This window comes from Sus scrofa, chromosome 2 (genome assembly GCF_054392235.1).
Source record: "Sus scrofa isolate SSC_HxYL_T2T_F1_AM1 chromosome 2, Sscrofa_HxYL_maternal_Yorkshire_Landrace_v2.0, whole genome shotgun sequence".
Classification (NCBI taxonomy): domain Eukaryota; kingdom Metazoa; phylum Chordata; class Mammalia; order Artiodactyla; family Suidae; genus Sus; species Sus scrofa.
In genome coordinates this window covers 129956964-129978411 of record NC_139384.1, presented here as the reverse complement: position 1 = coordinate 129978411, position 21448 = coordinate 129956964, and the positions used below count along the sequence as shown (strand labels likewise).

Sequence of the window (21448 nt, the reverse complement as noted above, 5' to 3'; positions counted from 1 at the left end):
TCAGTAGGTTAACGATCCGGCGTTGCCATGAGCTGTGGTGTAGGTTGCAGACATGGCTCGGATCCCGCATTGCTGTTGCTCTGGCGTAGGCCGGGGGCTACAGCTCCGATTAGACCCCTAGCCTGGGAACCTCCATAGGCTGCAGGAGTGGCCCAACAAATGGCAAAAGACAAAAAAAAAAAGAATGTTTCCAGCTTAACAATAAAGACAAAATTTTTTAATGGGAAAGTAAAAAGGAGTTAGCTTATGATCCAGAAATGGTGCTGCTGGGTGTATACTCAAGAAAATTGGAAACATGTATTCATACTAAAACTTGTACATGAATTTCTTAGTAGCATTATTCATATTGACCAAATAGTGAAAGGAACCTAATTATCCATCAACTGATGAGTGATTAAGCAAAGTGTGGTACATCCATGTTGTGGAATATTTCTTGACCATAAAAAGCTGTGGACAGATTCATGATACAACATGGATGAATCTTAAAAACATTATACTAAGTGAAAGAAGCCGGATAAAAAGAGATGCATATTGTTTGATCCCATTTATATTAATTGTCCAGAACAGGCAAATCCGTGGAGTCAAATTAGTGGTTGCCAGGGGCTGAGGGGTGGGAGAGGGATCGGGAAGCAGCTGCTTAATGAGTTTGGGGTTTCTTTTTGGTATGCTGAAAGTATTCTGGAACTAGATAGTGTTGATGGCTGCATGACTTTGTAAGTATGCTATAAACTATTGAATTATAAACTTTATGTATACATTTCATGTTACGTGAATTATATCTCACATATTCCCAAAATATTCCCTAAATTCTTTACTTAATTCTTGCTTCCTCTTTTCTTCATCTCCTACATCCAGGCTGTCAGCAATTCCTCTTGGTTATGTCTCCAAGATACATTTACTTTTTTTTTTTTTTTTTTTTTTTTTTTTTTTTTTTTTTTTTTTTTGTCTTTTGCTATTTCTTGGACTGCTCCTGCGGCATATGGAGGTTCCCAGGCTAGGGGTCTAATCGGAGCTGTAGCCCCCGGCCTACGCCAGAGCCACAGCAACGCGGGATCCGAGCCGCGTCTGCAACCTACACCACAGCTCACGGCAACGCCGGATTGTCAACCCACTGAACAAGGGCAGGGACCGAACCCGCAACCTCATGGTTTCTAGTCGGATTCGTTAACCACTGCGCCACGACGGGAACTCCTACTCTTCTTACTTTTAATCTCCACCATGACCCCAGTAGTCCTGAGTCCCGTTGTTCCTTGTCTGTGTCGCTGCATCACCTGCCACATTGATTTTCCTGCTTCCAGTCTTGCCTTACTTCGTCTCCCACCTCCCACTAATTTATTCTCCAAAAAATAGCTGGAAAGATTTTCTTTGGTGTATGGTGGCATTGTCCTGCTCATAACCCTTCAGTAAAATCCAGATGCCCCCAGTAACTTGAAATGCTGGTGTGATACGCCATGTGCCTACCTTTCTACTCTCATCTCCTGCCAAGCTCAGCACTTTACTAATCTCATATCACAGTTGTCCTGTCTCTGCTTGAACTAGCCAAGGTTTTTCCTGCTGTACATTTCAATCTTTCTGCCTGGCACACCTTTCCCTACAGCTTTTGGCATGGCCAGCGTATTCTTCCTTAAACGTCATCGCCTCAAATAGACCTTCCAGGGCCATTCTAACTGAAAAAACAACCCTTTGCCCTCTTACTTTCATCACAGCACTGTTTCTTTCTTCCTTTCTTCCTTCCTCCCCTCCTGTCCCCTCCCTTCTTCTTTCTCTCTTTCTCTCTCTCTCTCTTTCTCTTCTTTTTCTTCCTTCCTTCCTTCCTTCCTTCCTTTCTTTCTTTCTTTCTTTCTTTCTTTCTTTCTTTCTTTCTTTCTTTCTTTCTTTCTTTCTTTCTTCCTCTCCCTTCCTTCCTTCCCTTCCCTTCCCTTTCTTTTCTTTCTTTTCTTTTCTTTCACTTTTGATGGCCGAAGCCGAGGCATATGGAGGTTCCCAGGCTAGGGGTCAAATCGGACCTGCAGCTGCTGGCCTACACCACAGCCACAGCAATACTGGATCCAAGCTGTGTCTGCGACCTACTCTTCAGCTTACAGCAATGCCGGATCCTTAGCCTGCTGAGCGAGGCCAGGGATCGAACCCTCATCCTCATGGATCCTAGTTGGGCTCGTTAACCACTGAGCAATGAAGGGAGCTCCAGCACTGTTTGTTTCTTTAATGGCACTTAATGTAGTTGGGTTTTTAAAATGTATTCCTTATTTACTCTTTCTTTTTTTTAGTCTGTTTCCCTCACTGGACTATATCAGGGGCCATATTACCATGGGCCATCATTGTTTCCCTAGTGTCTGTTCCTTCACTGGTCACATCACAAGTGTTCAATACATATTGCTAAACGACTGACTGAATGAAAGATTTAGATCTTTTTCTAAAAACCCTGAAAACTTCACATTTCTTACTAATTTAGCATTTCATGATAGATATCCCTCCTTCCACAAACTGTGTTCTTAAAAATTAAAAAAGATTGGCCCCAAAATTATCCTTCGAGGATCTCCATTATTGAGGTTTTATCTCTGAAAAAAATTTCACTTTTATCTCTGGCCATTACTATTATTGAGGGTAAATTTATTTTTATTTTCTATTTAGCATGATAGCAATTTTGGTACTTCAGCTGGAATTCGACCTTTTCATCTTCAGAACTGGAAGCAGAAAGTTAGTCGGACTAAGAAAGCAGAATTCATACGCACAGCAGAAAGACTTAAAAATCAGTAAGTATAAGAACATTACCTTCACGTAACATTACTAGCCATTTTAACGAGCAATATAAAGTTACTTCCAAGCCACCCTATCCAGTCCCACAATAAGTTAAGAAATTCTAGTCACTAGTCTTCTAAATGTAAAACAAGAGAAAGGACGTGTGAAATAGACAAATATAATAAACTGTTGAACATAAAGTTCATTTTAAGTAGAGTTTTTTAAATTTCATTTATTTACTTTTCACCATTTTGTATCAGTATATTTCAAGGAAAACAAAAAGTTATTTTTTAGATTACGTACATCAAGTAACCGATGAAATATATTTTCACTTACCAAAGTAAGCACTTGCTAACTATTTTTGAGTGAATGAAAAACTTTAATCTGTCCTCTACCCTTGAGTTATTTTTTAATGGGCTTTTAATTGGTTTCCCTTCCTTGATATATCTGCCCCTTTCAGATTCATCTTCCGCATTATGACTAGAATAATCAAGAAGTTGGCATTTAAGTTTTAGTGTATATGTTCTTTTCTTTAAATAGCCTGTGATAGTTACTGAATGTTCAGCATTGTCAGTAGCACTCTATGATATGATAAATATCATGAGTAATGATAAAATAATTAGAAGTCAGAGCACCCAACCCTACCCTATTGTTGGAGGCTTTAGAAAAAAACACTGCTTTGAATTTGTACAGCATCAGTTTTTTTAAAGAACCAAGTGAAGAAGAGCCATTTGTAAGAAATGGTCTCTGTGCCAGAATTAGTTCCAGTTATCTGTTTAGAAATTCCACCAATAAAACTGTGTACTGTTTGAATTTTTTAGAGATAGACCATGCTGTAGCTTTGTGAGATTGAATTCTCAGTACATTTGTTTGTCTTATATTTTTAATACTCAGAATTTGATAAAGTACGCATTTTTTTTAATTTCCAAAATACATGACCTGAATAGAGTTATATCCTTGGTTAGGAATTTTGGTTTATGTGTCTTTCTAGATAGGGTAATCCACCAAGCAGTTGTTGTCCATATATATAGCAAACCAGGAGATTATGCCAGTACAGATAGCTTGTCTACCAGTATGTGTTGGTTTTATAGCTCTGGTTAGGCTTTCTTCATCTGTTATAATGCTTTTGAAAAACTTATTGAAAGCGTGTTAGAAGAATTCATTGAAACTGAATCCAACAGTTCCCATTGAATACAAAGGGAAAAAACATCATTTGTAATATAAATGTTTTATATTCAGAATAGGTTATACATTCACATGATTTAAAAAATCAGTTCATATCAAAGGGTCCTCAGTGGAAGGTCTTTGTTTCACCCATGACCCCAGGTACCCACTTACCGTCCCCTCAGGCAACCACTATTTTTAGTTTCTTGTGCATCCTTCCACAGATATTTTATGTGTTTATAAGGAAATAAAAATACATACTCATGGAGTTCCCATCGTGGCGCAGTGGTTAACGAATCCGACTAGGAACCATGAGGTTGCGGGTTCGATCCCTGGCCTTGCTCAGTGGGTTAACGATCCGGCATTGCCGTGAGCTGTGGTGTAGGTCGCAGACATGGCTCGGATCCCGCATTGCTGTTGCTCTGGCGTAGGCTGGTGGCTACGGCTCCAATTCGACCCTTAGCCTGGGAACCTCCATATGCCGTGGGAGCGGCCCAAGAAATGGCAAAAAGACAAAAAAAAAAAAAAAAAAAAAAAAACATACTTCCCTTTTTACATAAATGGTAGCATACTCTACACACTGTTCTGCATCTTGATTTGTTTTGTTTTGTTTTTACCTTAAGAGTATATATTAGATACCAAGGAATTAGTGATTCTGTCAGTCATAATAATGGTATTATAATTCTATAAGTCAAGTATCCGTCAGTCATGATAATGGTATTATAATTCTATAAGTCAAGTATCCATAATCTATAGAGATGCGCACTGAAGTATGTTAGGATGAAATAACATAATGTAGTGGATTTACTTTAGAATACTTCAGCAAAAAAAGAAAAGAAAAGATAGATGAACCAAGAAAGGAAAAAAAAGAGCTAGAATTGTTGAATCAGTGATATGAGGTATGTATCATATGAAGCTATATTGGGGAGCTTCCCACTAAGCCATGATGGGAACTCCTGACATGTTTCTGTATGATCATAGTAACTTCCCCCACCCCAGCTATAGCCTGGATGGGCCTCCAGGTCCTCAGTGCAGGACTCCAGTAGCCATCCTCAAGCCATTAGCGTTGACCTGAAGACTGAAATCTATTTGATGTCTCTGTCCTACCGCTGCTTCCTCTCCCAAACATACATACAGCTTTGGGGGCAGCCAGTTAGGGCCTGTGGTATGCTCATCTCTTTACCCCCATATGCCTTATAAACATTAATTTCTTCTCTATGTGTGGCAAGAGAAAAAAATTGGGAAACTCTACCTTAAATAGTTGCCCCTCAGGTTGTATGAACATAAGTCAGTGGCCAGAGACACTCCACCATTCATTAAATTCAGGATTACTGAAGCAGTCATATTAATTTCCACTTTCTGGGAGAAAGAATGTAGGTGTTGAGAAAACAAATTCCTAGCCACAGATGTTTCCTAATGGGAGTTTTTGGTTTTTTTTTTACCCAAGGGTTCAACTTAACTTTTGAACTCCTTACTAGTAGATGGACTAAAGTCAAGGAGTAAGGATGAAATGAAGGACGCTTTGGAGTAAATATAGACAGTACCCCTTAAATGTATTAAAATCCCTGTTTTCATAGATCGTTTGCCTTCTGAAGTTTTAGTTTTATTAATATTAATAATGTATATTTCCGTAGTCCATTTTAATGTATTGTGATCCCTCATCTATATTCTCTCATATAATGTTTATCACAGCTCTATTGGGTAGTGGAGAGCTCTTATTATTCACATTTTAGTGATGGGGAGGTTCACACCTGGAAAGGTTAAATGTCTTGGCTCAGGTTACAAAGTTAACAGTATCTGCTCTTGAAAACAGCCATCCGCAGTGGTGACCATTTTCAGCCCACAGTGAGATTGAGTTGGAATCAGTAGCCAAAGGTTTATGTATTTTCAAAGAAGTCTGATTCCATTTTTCTTAAATTAACATTTTATAATTTAAGGAACAACAAATTACTTGTGATGTTAGTTGAACTTAATACTTCCTACTGTTTTGACTCCTTAGCCTTACTGATCCAAATAATCATATTTTATGTCCTTAGATGAATTGATACAAATAAAAAGTACTAATTGGAAATGTCTTCATATTTTAAACAATTAAAAATATATTTAATCATATTTATGCTATTTGTTTCTTCTCTAAAGAGTTATTAACATAGAAAAAGATAAACGCAGTCATTTCTACAACCAAAAAAGTGACTTCAGAATTGAACATAGTATGCTGGAAGAATTGGAAAATAAATTGATTAACAGCAGGAAGACAGAAAGTAAGTTGAGTTCATGATGAACCAAACCTGTTGAGTGATATAAAATTATAGTTTTGCCTGGTGCTTAGTCTTTGTGCATTGACTATGTTGTATGCTCAATCAAGATGCTTTCTGGTTGGTGATGAGTTTGTCTTTTGGGTTATGTATTTATTTTGGGGGGGGTCACTATTTAGTCATTCTAACTGGATTGTTTTCTGTGTATGTTTCTTTCACTTTAATAGCACAAAGAGGGTTTTGTTTTCTGGTTGACAAATCAATGCTGTTAAAATTTTTTACAGTAAAGAGAATTTGATTCCTAGGCTGTCTAATTTTAGCTCATCACCGTCATCTTATTAACTGAGACCTGGACTGAGTAAGCGTCAGCAGACTCAGTAGTATGCAGTAGTCAAATCACATAATCACTTAAACCTGAGTTTACTTGTCTGTAATATAAAACCTACCATTTCTACCACAGGAGAGCTGTTTGTACATCTGATGAGAGAATATGTATAAGAAAATGTCTTATAGATTGTACAGGGAACATGTTCTGTTGTTTGATATGAACGTTAGTCATTGTTAACAGTATACTAAATGTTGACCTTAAAGACTTCTGCAAGAATACCTTGCTGCTTTGTAAAGATTTTGTATGTTGCAAAGCCCTTATGTTACAATTAAAAAAAAAAATTCTTAGCTTTGATTAAAAGAAATAATGATTATCAACAATAAGCATTGTAAAATATTAAGACTTATTCTATAAAGATTATACTGCCCATGGGACTCCCTCACATCCAAATAAAAGAAATTCTTAGTAAGTTTTTTCTTTCAGAGTATAAGATCACTTGGGAGTTCCTGTCATGGCACAGTGGTTAACGAATCCCACTAGGAACCATGAGGTTGTGGGTTCGATCCCTGGCCTGGTTCAGTGGGTTAAGGATCCAGCGTTGCCATGAGCTGTGGTGTAGGTCGAAGATGCGGCTCGAATCTGGCGTAGGCCAGCAGCCACATCTCCGATTAGACCCCTAGCCTGGGAACCTCCATATGCCGAGGGAACGGCCCTAGGAAAGGCAAAAAAAGACCAAAAAAAAAAAAAAAAGAATATAAGATTACGCTATTTTTAAAAGTCATCTTTTGTCTAATAGTGCCAAGACTCATTCTCCCTCTTCTGTTGGAATGACAACAGGATGTGCTATAAATACCAAATTTTCAGTTCTCCTCTTTGATTCCTAGAGGAATCTAAACATCCTTTGTTTAATATTTCTTAATGTCCCTCAATTCTTTATAGACAATTCAACACTGATCTTTCTCTCAGTCATGCCATTAAGTTCAGTGTCTCTATTCCATGCATTTTAAGTCACTTGATTTCCCCCTTTTTAAGGCGACTTTATTTTTATCTTTTTATTTCCCTTTGTTCTACAGTTTTGCATGTCTTCATTCACACTTTGTGTTTATCTGATCTAGGAGAAGAAGGAGTGTTAGTATAAGGATATAGAAATTTCCTCTTCACATATACTTAGAGATACTAAATACCTATTCCTTACCTCAAATGTCATGCTGTAGTTTTAGGCATTTATGTAATATTGTACTTAAATGGTCTGCCTGCGGTATACAATGTCAGTTCCAAATGAATAAATGAAAAATTGCCCTATAATGGTATCACTGTAGCTCATCAAACTATGGCAAACATAAAACAACAAGAAAAACCCACTTTTCTGATTACTAGGGAAGTTTCTTGACCTAAAGTCCAACAATGAGTAATACCCTATAAAATTCATTGAAGTTTCTACTTTTATGGTACTCATGAATTTTAATAAAAAATAGAAAAAGCCAGAGTCACATGTACTATATTTGAGGTTTGTTTTGATTATTAATACTGTCTTCAGGACTAGAGGTAAACTTTTTTTAAAAAAATAATTGCTTTTAAGGATATTTCAGGAGAAAATTTTGGTGTTTCATGTTCATTTGTGGAAAAGTTGCATAAAAATAAGGAGGGTGCATAAATGAAATACCAAAGATGATAAAGTAATATTACTATTATATGAGTGTGAATATTTGACATTAGCGTAATACTTTAAGTGAATACTAAAGTAAGATTATTACTGGAGTTCCCTGATGGCTCAGAAGGTTAAGGATCTGGCATTGTCACTGCTATGACTTGGGTTGCTGCTGTGATGTGGATTTGATCCCTGGCCTGGGAACTTCTGTATGCCATGGGTGTGGCCACAAAAATGTAAGATTATTACTTCAGAAATAAAATATGAAAGAAAAATTCAATTTTCCTGCTGCTGATACAGAACATCTGAAAATGTCTTTGAGACCCTCCTCTGTTCTTCAGGCTCTTGTTATGGGCGTAACAGTTTACTTCAGATGGGTCCTTTGGTTGAGCTTGGCAGCCTGCAGCATAGATACCTGTAAATGACACCTGAGACATCCCTTCTAGACCATGACTATGACAGTGAATATCACCAGCCCTCTATTAGAGGATGTGATTAGTTAAAATTAACTCTCTCTAGGAATTTTGCCAGTATTCACAGAATAAATATCGGTTAGACAATTTTAATATTCCAACAAAAGTTGAGATAAAATCCTGTGTCCATAAATTGTAACAAATTAAAAAAGAAAAAAACTGTTAAAGAACAAATGCCTGTGCCACTGATCCATGTATTTAAGTGTCCAATAAGTCAGCCTCTAGAGTTTGAAAAAAAAATGTCTCCAAGGACATTTCTTTGCACAGATTACAGTAGAATTTAACCTATTGTGCTTTGAAATATTGCAGCAAATTGAGATATGCTTTGTTAGAGCAAGAGTTTGTTCAGGCTGTTTGACACTCATAAATAACCATCTTCTGTTCATTAATTGCTCTTTACTATGATTTACTAAGTGATGGTGATCACTCCTATGTGAATACTGCTGAATTGATAACTGCATTTGTCATAGAATTATTTTAAAGTACATACTTCTGTACAGGAGCAAAAATCCAGCAACAGTTGGCCAAAATACACAACAATGTAAAGAAACTTCAACATCAGTTAAAAGATGTGAAGCCTACACCTGATTGTGAGTAAATTTAGATTTTAATATTGTTCTTATGTATTCATATTATTTTTTTGTTCGTTAGAAAAACATACTTTTCTTCTAAGAAAATGTTCTGTTTGGCATTAATGGAGATTCTAAGCCCTACTCTATGGTTTGGGATTAATAAGGATTCATTGGAAAACTATAATATCTGGTGTTTATGTATTTTTTTAATCTTTAAAATGCCATCAAATCCTTACACATTATTATACAGTAGAATAGATATTAGTGTCACATATGGGATGAAGAATATGTGGTATGGAAAGATTCAGATTCAGCCAATAAAGAGGAAAAAAGACTGATTTCTTGATTCTTAGCCTAGTGTTTTCTAATCATTTGCTTTTTGAAGTTATTGCCTTTCAGAGGCATTTCAGTCACCTAGGGGAATGGCTTAGTGATATCGGGGAAATTTTTAGTCATTTGTATAAAAAAAGATCAAAGCACTACTGTCAAATGCTCAAGGTGTATGGACTCATCAAACAGTTGTTGGGTCAAATCCTTCAGCTGTGTTAATTGATTTTAGGCAGGTTCCTTGCTCTGTTTGAGCTTTTATTTCCTTAGCTCTAAAATGGAGATAATCATAGGAACTAACTCAGAGTTGTTAGGGAAGTGAAGTGAGACAGTGCACATAAAGCATGTGTGCATTGCTTATAACATAGTAAGCGCTAGAAAATAGTGTGAGTATTTAATTCTTATATATCTACTTAGTATGTGAAACCATCAGAGTTCCTGTCGTGGCGCAGTGGTTAATGAATCCGACTAGGAACCATGAAGTTGTGAGTTCAATCCCAGGCCTTGCTTATTGGGTTAAGGATCCGGCATTGCCATGAGCTGTGGTGTAAGTCACAGATGCGGCTTGGATCCCGCATTGCTGTGGCTCTGGCGTGGGCCAGCAGCTACAGCTCCGATTAGACCCCTAGCCTGGGAACCTCCATGTGCTGTGAGAACGGCCCTAGAAATGGCAAAAAGACAAAAAAAAAAAAAAAAAAAAAAAGAAAAAAAAAGTGAAACCATAAAAAGATTAGAAGAGAACATATGTTAACATTTTTATAATTATATTATAATTTATAAGAATGACAAAAATCAGGAATTCCCATTGTGGCTCAGCAGTAACAAACCCGACTAGTATCCATTAGGACGCAGGTTCAGTCCTTGGCCTTGCTTAGTGGATTAGGGATCTGGCGTTGCTGTGAGTCGTGGTGTAGATCACAGACACAGCTTAGATCTGGCATTGCTGTGGCTGTGGCGTAGGCCAGCAGCTGTAGCTCCGATTCGACCCCTAGCTTGGATCTTCCATATGCCACAGGCGTGGCCCTAAAAAGACAAAAAAAGGAAAAAAAAGAATGACAAAAATCAGAACCATAAAGAAAAAGTAGATGTAATTTATTACTTTAAAAAACTCAAATCATGAGCAAAGTTGAAATACAAATTAGGAAAATATTAGTAATATATACATAACTTAAAATGTAATATCCGTGATATATGAGTGCCTACATATTAGAGCAACAAATATAGTCTAATAGAAAAATGGGCAAAGATTATAAGGTGCATATTATTGCAAAAGAAGCACAAAATATGGGAAAAAAGAATACATATATGTTTGTGTATATATATATATATATAAATGATTCTCTTTGCTGTAAACCTAAAGCTAATACAATATTGTAAATCAGCTATACAATAAAATAAAATAATAAAAAAGAAACATAAAACACATGTGAAAAAGTATACAGGTTTATTAAATATTACAAAAATGTCAGCTAAATTAATGATGATAAACATTTGATTATTTTGGAAATGGTTAGAAGTACCAGGGAAGGAGCACTCTCAGAAACTGTGAGTTGGTAGAGCCACTTTGAAAAACTGTGTGATAGTACCTAGCCTACTGTGAAATGGGAATACTTTTTTAATTTAGCATTTCAGATTATCATTTATCCTCTAAAAATATTTAGTTGAGCACACAAAAGTATCTATGCAAAGATACTACTGCATTGCTTCTATTTAAAGGTTTATCAATTTGAAAATTAATTAAATGATTAGGGTAGCATTAGATAATAGAAATACCATGTAACCATAAAAAGAATGAAGTAGCCATATGTATTTTGATATGGAAAGATAACTACAATACTACATTTTGTTAAAGAAAAAGAACAAGTCACAAATATGTAGTGTAAATCATTTTTTGGGAAAAATAATTAAGGTATGTGTGCATGAGAAAAATATGTAATCAAGAAAATCGCAGTCATAAAATTCACTTTTTAAATGCCTATTTTCTTCTTATTCTTTAGGTTAAGAAATGTTTTTAAATTAAGAGAACACTCCAATTTTTTCCTAATATTTAATTCTTAGTCATAATGAAATATGACATGACATAATTTTTCCATTTTTTTTAACAGTTGTTGAAAAGCTCAGAGAAATGATGGAAGAAATTGAAAATGCAATTAACACTTTTAAGGAAGAGCAGAGATTGATGTATGTTTTAAATGCATTTTGATATAAAATTATTTACCATTATTTTTCAATAACTCCACTCAGTTGTTGTATATAAACTATTTTTTGTTATGTATGTAATACTAGTCTTATACAAAGGCAATATAATACCTGTCTTGTTTTAGATTTTAGACTGCTTTTCATGTTTAGAGTGAATTTTTATTTATGTTTTGACATATAAAATCCCAATGAGAATTTGAAAGATTGTTTTTTTCTCTGAGGAAACTCTTTTAAGGCTTAGATTTATGAATGTTAATAAGGTTAACTGGAGAACATGACATGCAAAGGGTCAGGAATAATAAAATATGAGGAAAAAAATGAGAGGTTAATAGGGATTTGTTTGTATCTTATTATTCAAACTTTATTTTTAAATTTTTAGATATGAAGAGCTTATTAAAGAAGAGAAAACAACTAATAATGAGTTGAGTGCCATATCAAGAAAAATTGACACATGGGCTTTGGGTAATTCAGAAACCGAGAAAGCTTTCAGAGCAATGTCAAGCAAAGTTCCCATAGACAGAGGAACACCAAGTACTCTTCCAGAAGAAGTGCTCGATTTTGAAAAATTCCTTCAGCAAACGGGAGGGCGACAAGGGGGCTGGGATGACTATGATCACCAGCATTTTATGAAGGTGAGAAACAAGCATAAAGGGAAGCCAACATTTGTGGGAGAAGTTCTAGAACACCTTCCTGGAAGAACACAGGATGAAGTTCAGCAGCATGAGAAATGGTATCAAAAATTTCTGGCCCTAGAAGAAAGAAAAAAGGAGGTAATAATTATAATAGCTATTACTTGTTGTTTATTTCTGTATTCTAGGACTGCTAAACTTTTTTAACACGCATCGTTAACTTTACAACAATCCCATGAGGAATGTTACAGTTTTTCCAGCATCTTGAGAGTGAAACAGGTATTGAGAAGTTAAGGAGTTTTAGTGGAACTACAGTTGGGCATCCTCAAGACCAAACATATCTACTCCAAGAAATAAGCCAGTTTTCTGACCCTCTATATCCACTGGAAATGTGGGAAATTCAGATTTACCCAGGCTTTTGATAAAAGTCATCTTACCAGGAAAGGGCACATTGTTTTCAATAGAAAATAAAGAGGCAGTTAGGAAAAAAAACTCTTTTGACTTAAAAGTTTCTTTGAGTTTTGTAACTTCAGCCTCATTTCTTATTTTCGAAGACTCAAAATTTTGGCAACCCCATGGTAAAGAGTAACTCTTAACTGTAGCAAATATGTAATGTTCCATTTTCACAAAAATATACTGGCACTGGGTTAGATCAGGATTTCTCAGCATTGGCCCTGTTGCCTATTTGGGCTGGATAATTCTTTGCTGTGGGGGTTGTCCTGTGCATTGTAGGATGGTTAGCAGCATTCGTGGCCTCCACCCACTAGATGCTGGCTGCACCGTCTTAATTGTAATTATCAGAAGTATTTCCAGACCTTGCCAGATGTCCCCTGGAGGGCAAAAATTGTCTGAGTTGCTTTTTTATAGATAGTCTTTAGATAGTCTAAGTCTGAGTCACTTTTTTATAGACTTCTATCAGCTTAACTCAGTTGGTTTAACAAGAAAGTATGACAGTTCAACAACATACCTAAGGAGCATTAAAGAAATAGTTGATGTATAGTCTATAAAGTTTTAGAGGAAATGGCTGACATTTGTTGTTGCTGTTGTTTCTCTCCAAAATAAGTTGAATGTTTGGAAGGTTGACATTTGAAACTTTAAGAAAAAAAAATTGAAATAAAAGTTATTTTTAAAGTCTCAGAGAAAGAAGCTTTTAAGGATCATTTGGGCTTTTTTCCCAGGATTCTGAAAACATGGGGTCCATGGACCAACAAAGTGGTCTGTGGACCAGCAGAAAAAACCAGCATCATCTGGTACTTGTTAGAATTTAGCAAGCCCCAACCCCAGACCTAACATGAACTCTGAGGGTGGGACCCCGAAATCTGTGTATAAACGAGTCCTCTAGGTTATTCTGTTAGCAAACTAAAGTTTGAGAACCACCTCTCTAGGGAAAAAGAACGGACTCAGTGCTTCTTGTAATAAAAGTAAACCACCTGAATTCGGCTTTCTTTTCCTGTTCCCAACCACTGTATTTCCTAATATCTGATGATCCATGACATGTAGGGGTGAGATAGGAGGGGGTATGAAAGTGCAGGTGCCATTTACTGAGGTAGGATATGTTGGAGGAGAATAGGGAAATTTGGGGGCAAAGCATCAGGAATACAGTTTTATTTTTTTAACTCAGTGATTTTTACTACATTTGTAGTTGTACAATGATCATCACAATTCAGTTTTATTTTATTTATTTATTTATTTATTTATTTATTTTTTTGGTCATTTCTTGGGCCGCTTCTGCAGCATATGGAGGTTCCCAGGCTAGGGGTCGAATCGGAGCCATAGCCACCAGCCTACACCACAGCCACAGCAACACCAGATCCGAGCCGCGTCTGCAACCTACACCACAGCTCACGGCAACGCCAGATCCTTAACCCACTGAGCAGGGCCAGGGATCGAACCCGCAACCTCATGGTTCCTGGTCGGATTCGTTAACCACTGAGCCACAACGGGAACTCCGACAATTCAGTTTTATAGCATTTCCATCCCAAACCCCCAGCCCACCTCCTCACCCCCCAATCTGTCTCCTTTGGAAACCATAAGTTTTTCAAAGTCTGTGAGTCCATATCTGTTCTGCAAGGAAGTTCATTCTGTCCTTTTTTTCAGATTCCACATGTCAGTGATAGCATATGATGTTGTTGTCTCACTGACTGACCCGACTTAGCATGATAATTTCTAGGTCCATCTATGTTGCTGCAAATGCCATTATTTCTTTCCTTTTTATGGTTGAGTACTATTCCATTGTGTATATGTACCATATCTTCTTTATCCACTCCTCTATCAATGGACATTTAGGTTGTTTCCATGTCTTCACTATTATATAGAGTGCCACATTGAAACATTGGATTACATGTATCTCTTCGAGTCATGTTTTTCTCAGGAGTGGAATTGCTGGATGAAATAGTAATTCCATTTTTAGTTTTCTGAGGAATATCCATACAGTTTTCCATAGTGGTTGCACCAATTTACATTCCCACCAACAGTGTAATAGGGTTCCCTTTTCTCCACACCCTCTCCAGTATTTATTGTTTGTAGACCTTTTTATGAAGGCCATTCTGGCTGATATAAGATGATACCTTATAGTGGTTTTGATTTGCAATTCTCTAATAATGAGTAATGTTGAACATCTTTTCATATGTTTTTTGGCTATCTGTATGCTTCTTTGGAGAATTGTCTGTTTAGATCTTCTGCCCATTTTTTGATGGTGGTGTTTTTTTGGTATTGAGCTGCAGGAGGTATTCATAAATTTTGGAGATTAGTCCCTTGTCAGTTGCTTCATTTGCAAAAATTTTTCTGCCATCCTGTGGGTTGTCTTTCCATTATGTTTAGGTTTTCCTTTGCTGTGCATGAACTTTTAGGAATGCAGTTTTAAATCTGTTAAGTTTAAAATGTCAAGTAGGAAATTTACCATTTTTAATCTCCCACTTCTTTTACTATAACCTATATTTTGCTTAAATGAAGATGCTTATTTTCAGACAGTCTATGAAATTTCTGGCCCAAGTACCCTTGCTTATCTTATTTTCACTTTCTGGAACCTCCATTCTTTCTTTCCCTCCACTGCCAGCCTACCTAAATCTGCTCAGATCAGTTACTACTTCCTTTTCACCCACTCAAACATAAATAATCCACTCAGGATTGCACGAAAACTTTGTTTATACATTTTATGTGATGCGGATGGCACATTCTGTATTCTAGTATTTATGCACATATTTTATCTCACCTAGAACAGTGCTGTTCAAACTTGGTCCATGGACTGGATGTTAGTTTGCAAACAAATAGTTTGGTCTTCAGTGAGATAATGTGATTGCACCAGAATCAGCACCCAGTAGGCACACTATTTAGTTTAGCTGACTCTTTTTTTCATAGAAAACTTTCTCATTGAAAGAAGCAGTATATTGATTTCCATTTTGGCCTGAATTCTTGATACTGTTGTGGGCAGGTATTTTGAGTAACACTATACCAAATGGCATTTGGTATTGTTTTAATCATCTTTGGTCCATATCACATTGTCTTGCATATAGAACACATTCTATAAGTATTTATTCAGTGAAAATGTGTGATATACCATGAGGAAAGATGAGGAAATTATTTCCCAACTTGAGGGGAAAGTAAGTCAATGGATGTGTCTTTTATGGGCATAGAGAAGACTGCTAGAATTTTAAATAATCTGCACATATCCATATATAAAGACATGAAGCTATTTATCCTTTTTTTTTCTTTTTGGTCTTTTTGCCATTTCTTGGGCTGCTCCCGCGGCATATGGAGGTTCCCAGGCTAGGGGTCTAATAGGAGCTGTAGCTGCCAGCCTATGCCAGAGCCACAGCAACACGGGATCCGAGCCACATCTGCAACCTACAGCACAGCTCACTGCAACGTGGGATCCTTAACCCACTGAGCAAGGGCAGGGATCGAACCTGCAACCTCATGGTTGCTAGTCGGATTTGTTACCCACTGTGCCACGACGGGAACTCCTATTTATCCTTTTTTGTGCTTATGTGGTACTGTGTGCCAGGCACTGATTTATTTAATCTTCACAACAGCCCTATTTGAGAAGTGCTATCTGTCACTTACACATGAGCAAAATGGGGACAGAAACATTCAGTGACTCATCCAGAGACACACCTAGTGAATGGCAAAGCCAGGATTTGATCCCAAATACCTGGCTTTAAAGCACATACTCTCAACTATGCCACTTTAATTCCTCTTCTGATATTTGACTAGATAGGGCACTCAGAAAAGATTCTAAGCCTAGAAAGAAGATTTGGAAGCAGAAGTGAAACGATCAGAGGAAAGGGACGTTCCCCCTAACCATTAGGGGAGGTAAAGGGAGGGAAGATTTTTCACGAAGTGCAGTCTTTGCATACCTGGGTCTAAGAAAGGAAGAAAGGAGTTCCCATCGTGGCGAAGCAGAAATGAATCCGACTAGGAACCATGAGGTTGTGGGTTCAATCCCTGGCCTTGCTCAGTGTGTTAAGGCTCCGGTGTTGCTGTGAGCTGTGGTGTAGGTCGCAGATGTGGCTCGGATCTGGTGTTGCTATGGCTGTGGCATAGGCCAGCAGCTGTAGGTCTGATTAGACTCCTAGCCTGGGAACCTCCATATGCCGTAGGTGCAGCCCTGAAAATACAAAAGACAAAAGAAAAAGTAGAAAAAAGAAAGGAAGAGAAAGGCCAAAGATATAAGCCATCATTTAGTGTTTTAAAAGCTACATTAAGGGGATTCTGCTGTGGCATACAGTGGGTTAAGAATCCAGCTGCAGGAGTTCCCGTCGTAGCTCAGTGGAAATAAATCTGACGAGTATCCATGAGGATGCAGGTTCGATCCCTGGTCTTGCTCAGTGGGTTAAGGATTCGGCATTGCCATGAGCTGTGGTGTAGGTCGCAGATGCGGCTTGGATCTGGTGGTGGTGTGGCTGTGGTGCAGACCAGCAGCTGTAGCTCCAATTCAACCCCTAGCCTGGGAACCTCCACATGCTGCAGGTGAGGCCCTAAAAAGACCAAAAAAAAAAAAAAAAGACAGACTCCAACTGCAGTTGCTTGGGTCACTGGAGGTGTGGGTTCAATCCTTGGCCTGGTGCAATGGATTAAAGGATCTGGCATTGCCACACCTGTGGTGCAGATCCCAGATGTGGCTGGGATTCACTCCCCTGGCCCAGGAACTTATAAATGCCACAGGTGCGGCTATGAAAAAAAATATATATATTAAATTTTTTACAAACAAAGGTAGAAAAAAATGCATTGTCTAAAAAAAGACATTTTGGGGAGTTCCTGTCGTGGCTCAGTGGTTAACGAATCCGACTAGGAACCATGAGGTTGCGGGTTCAATCCCTGGCCTCGCTCAGTGGGTTAAGGATCCAGCGTTGCTGTGAGCTTCAATGTAGGTCACAGACACGGCTTGGATCTTGCGTTGCTGTGGCTCTGGCATAGGCTGGCAGCAACAGCTCCAATTAGACCCCTAGCTTGAGAACCTCCACGTGCTGTGGGTCGGGCCTAGAAAAGACAAAAAGACTAAATAAATAAAGACATTTTTGGAGTTCCCATTGTGGCTCAGTGGAATTGAACCTGACTAGTATCCATGAGGATGCAGGTTCAATCCCTGGCCTTGCTCAGTGGATTAAGGATCCAGTGTTGCCGTGAGCAGTGATGTAGATCACAGACACAGCTCAGATCCCACATTTCTGTGGCTGTGGCATAGGCCAGCAGCTATAGCTCCAATTCAGTCCCTAGCCTGGGAACTTCCAAATGTCAGGGGTGCAGCCCTAAAAAGAAAAAAAAAATTATAAAACTCAGTAGCCAACATTCTGCAATCACTGTTCTTTCTAGAAAGATGGATTTGAGGTTGTATTTAAATGTTTTTGGTTATTACAAGTATTTCCTCTTGCTGTCTCTTTTTAACCATTTAGTCTATTCAGAATTGGAAAGCTAAAAAGCAGCAAAAAAAGGAGGACATTTTTAAGTTGAAGGAAAAGGCAGAGAATATACCTGTGCTTTTTCATAACAAACAGGAAGATAATCAAAAGCAAAAAGAAGCACAAAGAAAGAAACAGAAATTGGCCATTGAAGCTTGGAAAAAACAAAAAAGTGTAGAAATGTCAATGAAATGTGCTTCCCAGTTGAAAGAAGAGGAAGAGAAAGAGAAAAAGCAGCAGAAAGAGCGCCAACGTCAGTGTAAACTAAAACTGCTGCTAGAAACATATACCCAGCAGAAGAAAGAACAGGAAGAATTTCTGAAACTTGAAAAGGAGATAAGGGAAAAGACAGAAAAGGCAGAAAAAAGGAAAACTGCTGCCGATGAAATTTCCAGGTTTCAAGAAAGAGTGAGTAAATACATTTCCTAAATAATTTTTCAGTACTAACTCATGGAGGTATTACTTTCAGGTTCCATTCCGCAAAAATTAATCCAGTGCTTCTTATATATCAGGCCTGGACCTACTAAAATAAGTAGGCTGTACTCTGATTTCTAGTAGATTATGGTCTAGTGGGAAAGACTTGTGTGTAAATAGGGACTTCAGTATAATGTGGTAAATAAACACTGTGAAGACTGAGGTGTGGACAGAGAACTTTCGAAGGTGGATATGCAAGGAGAGAAGCTTGAGTTCCGAGTGTGACAGAGAAGGTGATACCTGGGTTGAGTCTTGGAAGAGAAGAAAGAGGGAAGAAAGGGGAGCACTTTCTTAGCAGCAGGAACAGCATGACAGAGTGGTTTGTAGAGGACGGTTCAGTACTCTTCGGCATCAGGTGGGAGATGGGAACCCGTGGGAAACAAGGCTGGAAAGGTAGCCATAGGCCAGGCCATGAATGTCTTGTCTTCTTTACCGAACCGACTGGCTTTTCCCTATAGGTGATTTGCTTACTTGTTCACTGTCCATCTCCCTCCCATAAAGTAAGCTCCATGAAAGCACAGGTTTTGTCCTTTTTGAGTCATAATCTACCCTAGGGTCTAGTAAATTGTAGATACTCAGTGTATACTTAAAGGAATCAAGGTTAGTGGTGAGAGAATTATAGGTGATTTTAAACAAATGTATACAAGAAAAACCCTAATCAAAGAAGGAAGCTACAATCTTATCAAAGTGGAATTTAGTCAAATGTATTTTAAAAAAAAGACAAGGAAGGGTACTTGAAGATGAAAAAGAGTTCAAATGAGAGGTAACTTATCAATTGTTAAATGCATCAGAATACATAGAAGCCATACTCATAAAGCAAAAACTTAAGGGAAGTATAAAAAAAAAAAAGGCAAAAAAAATTTACTAGTCAGATTTCTTTTAGTTCACACATAAACATTTCCCTAAATAACAAAAGATTCCCCCCCTAAAAAGGCAAGCAGTTTACATAAAAGACTTAGAAAATAAAAACTGTGAGACAGAAAATATAATTTGAGAGATCTAAAACCAGGCATATCTGTATTGATAGCGAAAATAGGCTAAATCACCTATCAAAAGACAAGTTTTAGATTGAACCATTAAAAAACAATAAACATCGAAAAGAAAGTGATTCAGAAAAGATGTGCTTGTATTACATTTATATTCAGAGAAAATAAACTTCTTACCTTTTGTTGGAAGAGTTGATATTAGAGGAATATTGATAGTTAAGGTAATTTAATTTTACTTACAAGCAACTAAACTTTGAAACAAATTCTAGCTAATTTTACTTTCTTAATGTTATCTTAGTTGTTGGTATATGTCTTTTAGGATTTACATAAACTTGAAATGAAAATTCTAGACAGACAATCAAAAGAAGATGAAAAGGCAGAAAAACAAAGAAAACTGGCAAAATTAAAAGAAAAGGTATTTTGTACTGAGATTAATTTATTTTCATTGTTATTATCCTAATTCATTGATTTGTAAGGATACAAACATAAAATCCATTTTCTTTATATCTCCTTTATTTAATATTTATTTACATACTTTAAAAAATAACTTGGTACCATTTAAGCAACTATTTTTTTAATTCTGCTATTTCACAATATAAGCACCTCCTCTGCTTTTACCCTAAATTCCTTCTCTCTTCCTCCTCTTCATTCTTTTCTTCATTCTTCCTATATGAGCCTATATTTTAGACCTATGGCAGCAATAAGCACTGTTTAATTTCACCGGTGAAAAAGGTACTGGTGAGGCTCATGGGTAAAACAAAGAACTTTCTGGTGGTTATTTATCTTAAATTTATTGTCTCATACTTTGCTGCATTACATTTCCTTCATGATAGAAGTAGGAAAAAACAGAACAATAGTATAAGTAGGATTAAATAATTGAACTAGAAAAAATATATTAACAGTTTATTAATAGATTGATGCAATCCAAATTTTATTTTAGCTATATAAGAATAATTGGAAGTTTACTTAAGTGGTTATTAACAGTTTTATTATTTAGCTAATATCAAATATTTTTTTTAAAGTTTTATTGGCGTATACCTGACTTACAATGTCAAGTATTTTTCTTTTTTTTTTTGTCTTTTTGCCAATTCTTGGGCCACTCCCATGGCATATGGAGGTTCCCAGGCTAGGGGTCGAATCGGAGCTGTAGCCACTGGCCTACGCCAGAGCCACAGCAACGCGGGGTCCGAGCCACGTCTGCAACCTACACCATAGTTCACGGCAATGCCAGATCGTTAACCCACTGAGCAAGGACAGGGACCGAACCCACAACCTCATGGTTCCTAGTCAGGTTCGTTAACCACTGCGCCACGACGGGAACTCCTTTTTTTTTTTTTTTAAGTATTTTTCTTAAAACTTCTTGCTATTACGAAGGATCTTACAAGTACAAACTTTAATAGTTCATATAAATTAACTGGCATTCATTTTACTTCTGATTACAGGTTGAAAACAATGTCAGTAGAGATCCTTCTAGGCTTTACAAACCTACCAAAGGTTGGGAAGAACGGACCAAAAAGATAGGACCAACAGGCTCTGGGCCACTTCTGCATCTCCCACATAGGTACAAAGGAGTTAGAATGGGTATTCACTCTATAAGAATTTAATAAGCTGAAATTTTTATATTTTATTGCAATTTGTGTATGTATATTATATTTTATAATAAAAAGCAAATCTATATACTTTTTAAATGTTAACATTTAATTGGTACTTTAAAAAATTCCTATGTATTTATACTTGCTCTTCTCTTCTTCTCCTTA

General features: G+C 37.1%; 1 protein-coding gene across 1 annotated transcript in view; it reads left to right on the top strand.

The window, feature by feature from the left end:
* Positions 1-21448, top strand: part of CCDC112 (coiled-coil domain containing 112) — a 36151-nt gene that overhangs the window by 13971 nt on the left and 732 nt on the right. Inside the window, exons 3-10 of the mRNA XM_085011726.1 lie at positions 2632-2753; positions 6043-6164; positions 9108-9197; positions 11612-11687; positions 12085-12475; positions 18226-18639; positions 20011-20106; positions 21134-21252. Of these exons, the coding sequence (XP_084867852.1) occupies positions 2632-2753; positions 6043-6164; positions 9108-9197; positions 11612-11687; positions 12085-12475; positions 18226-18639; positions 20011-20106; positions 21134-21252 (1430 nt within the window). The remainder of the gene's footprint in view (positions 1-2631; positions 2754-6042; positions 6165-9107; positions 9198-11611; positions 11688-12084; positions 12476-18225; positions 18640-20010; positions 20107-21133; positions 21253-21448) is intronic.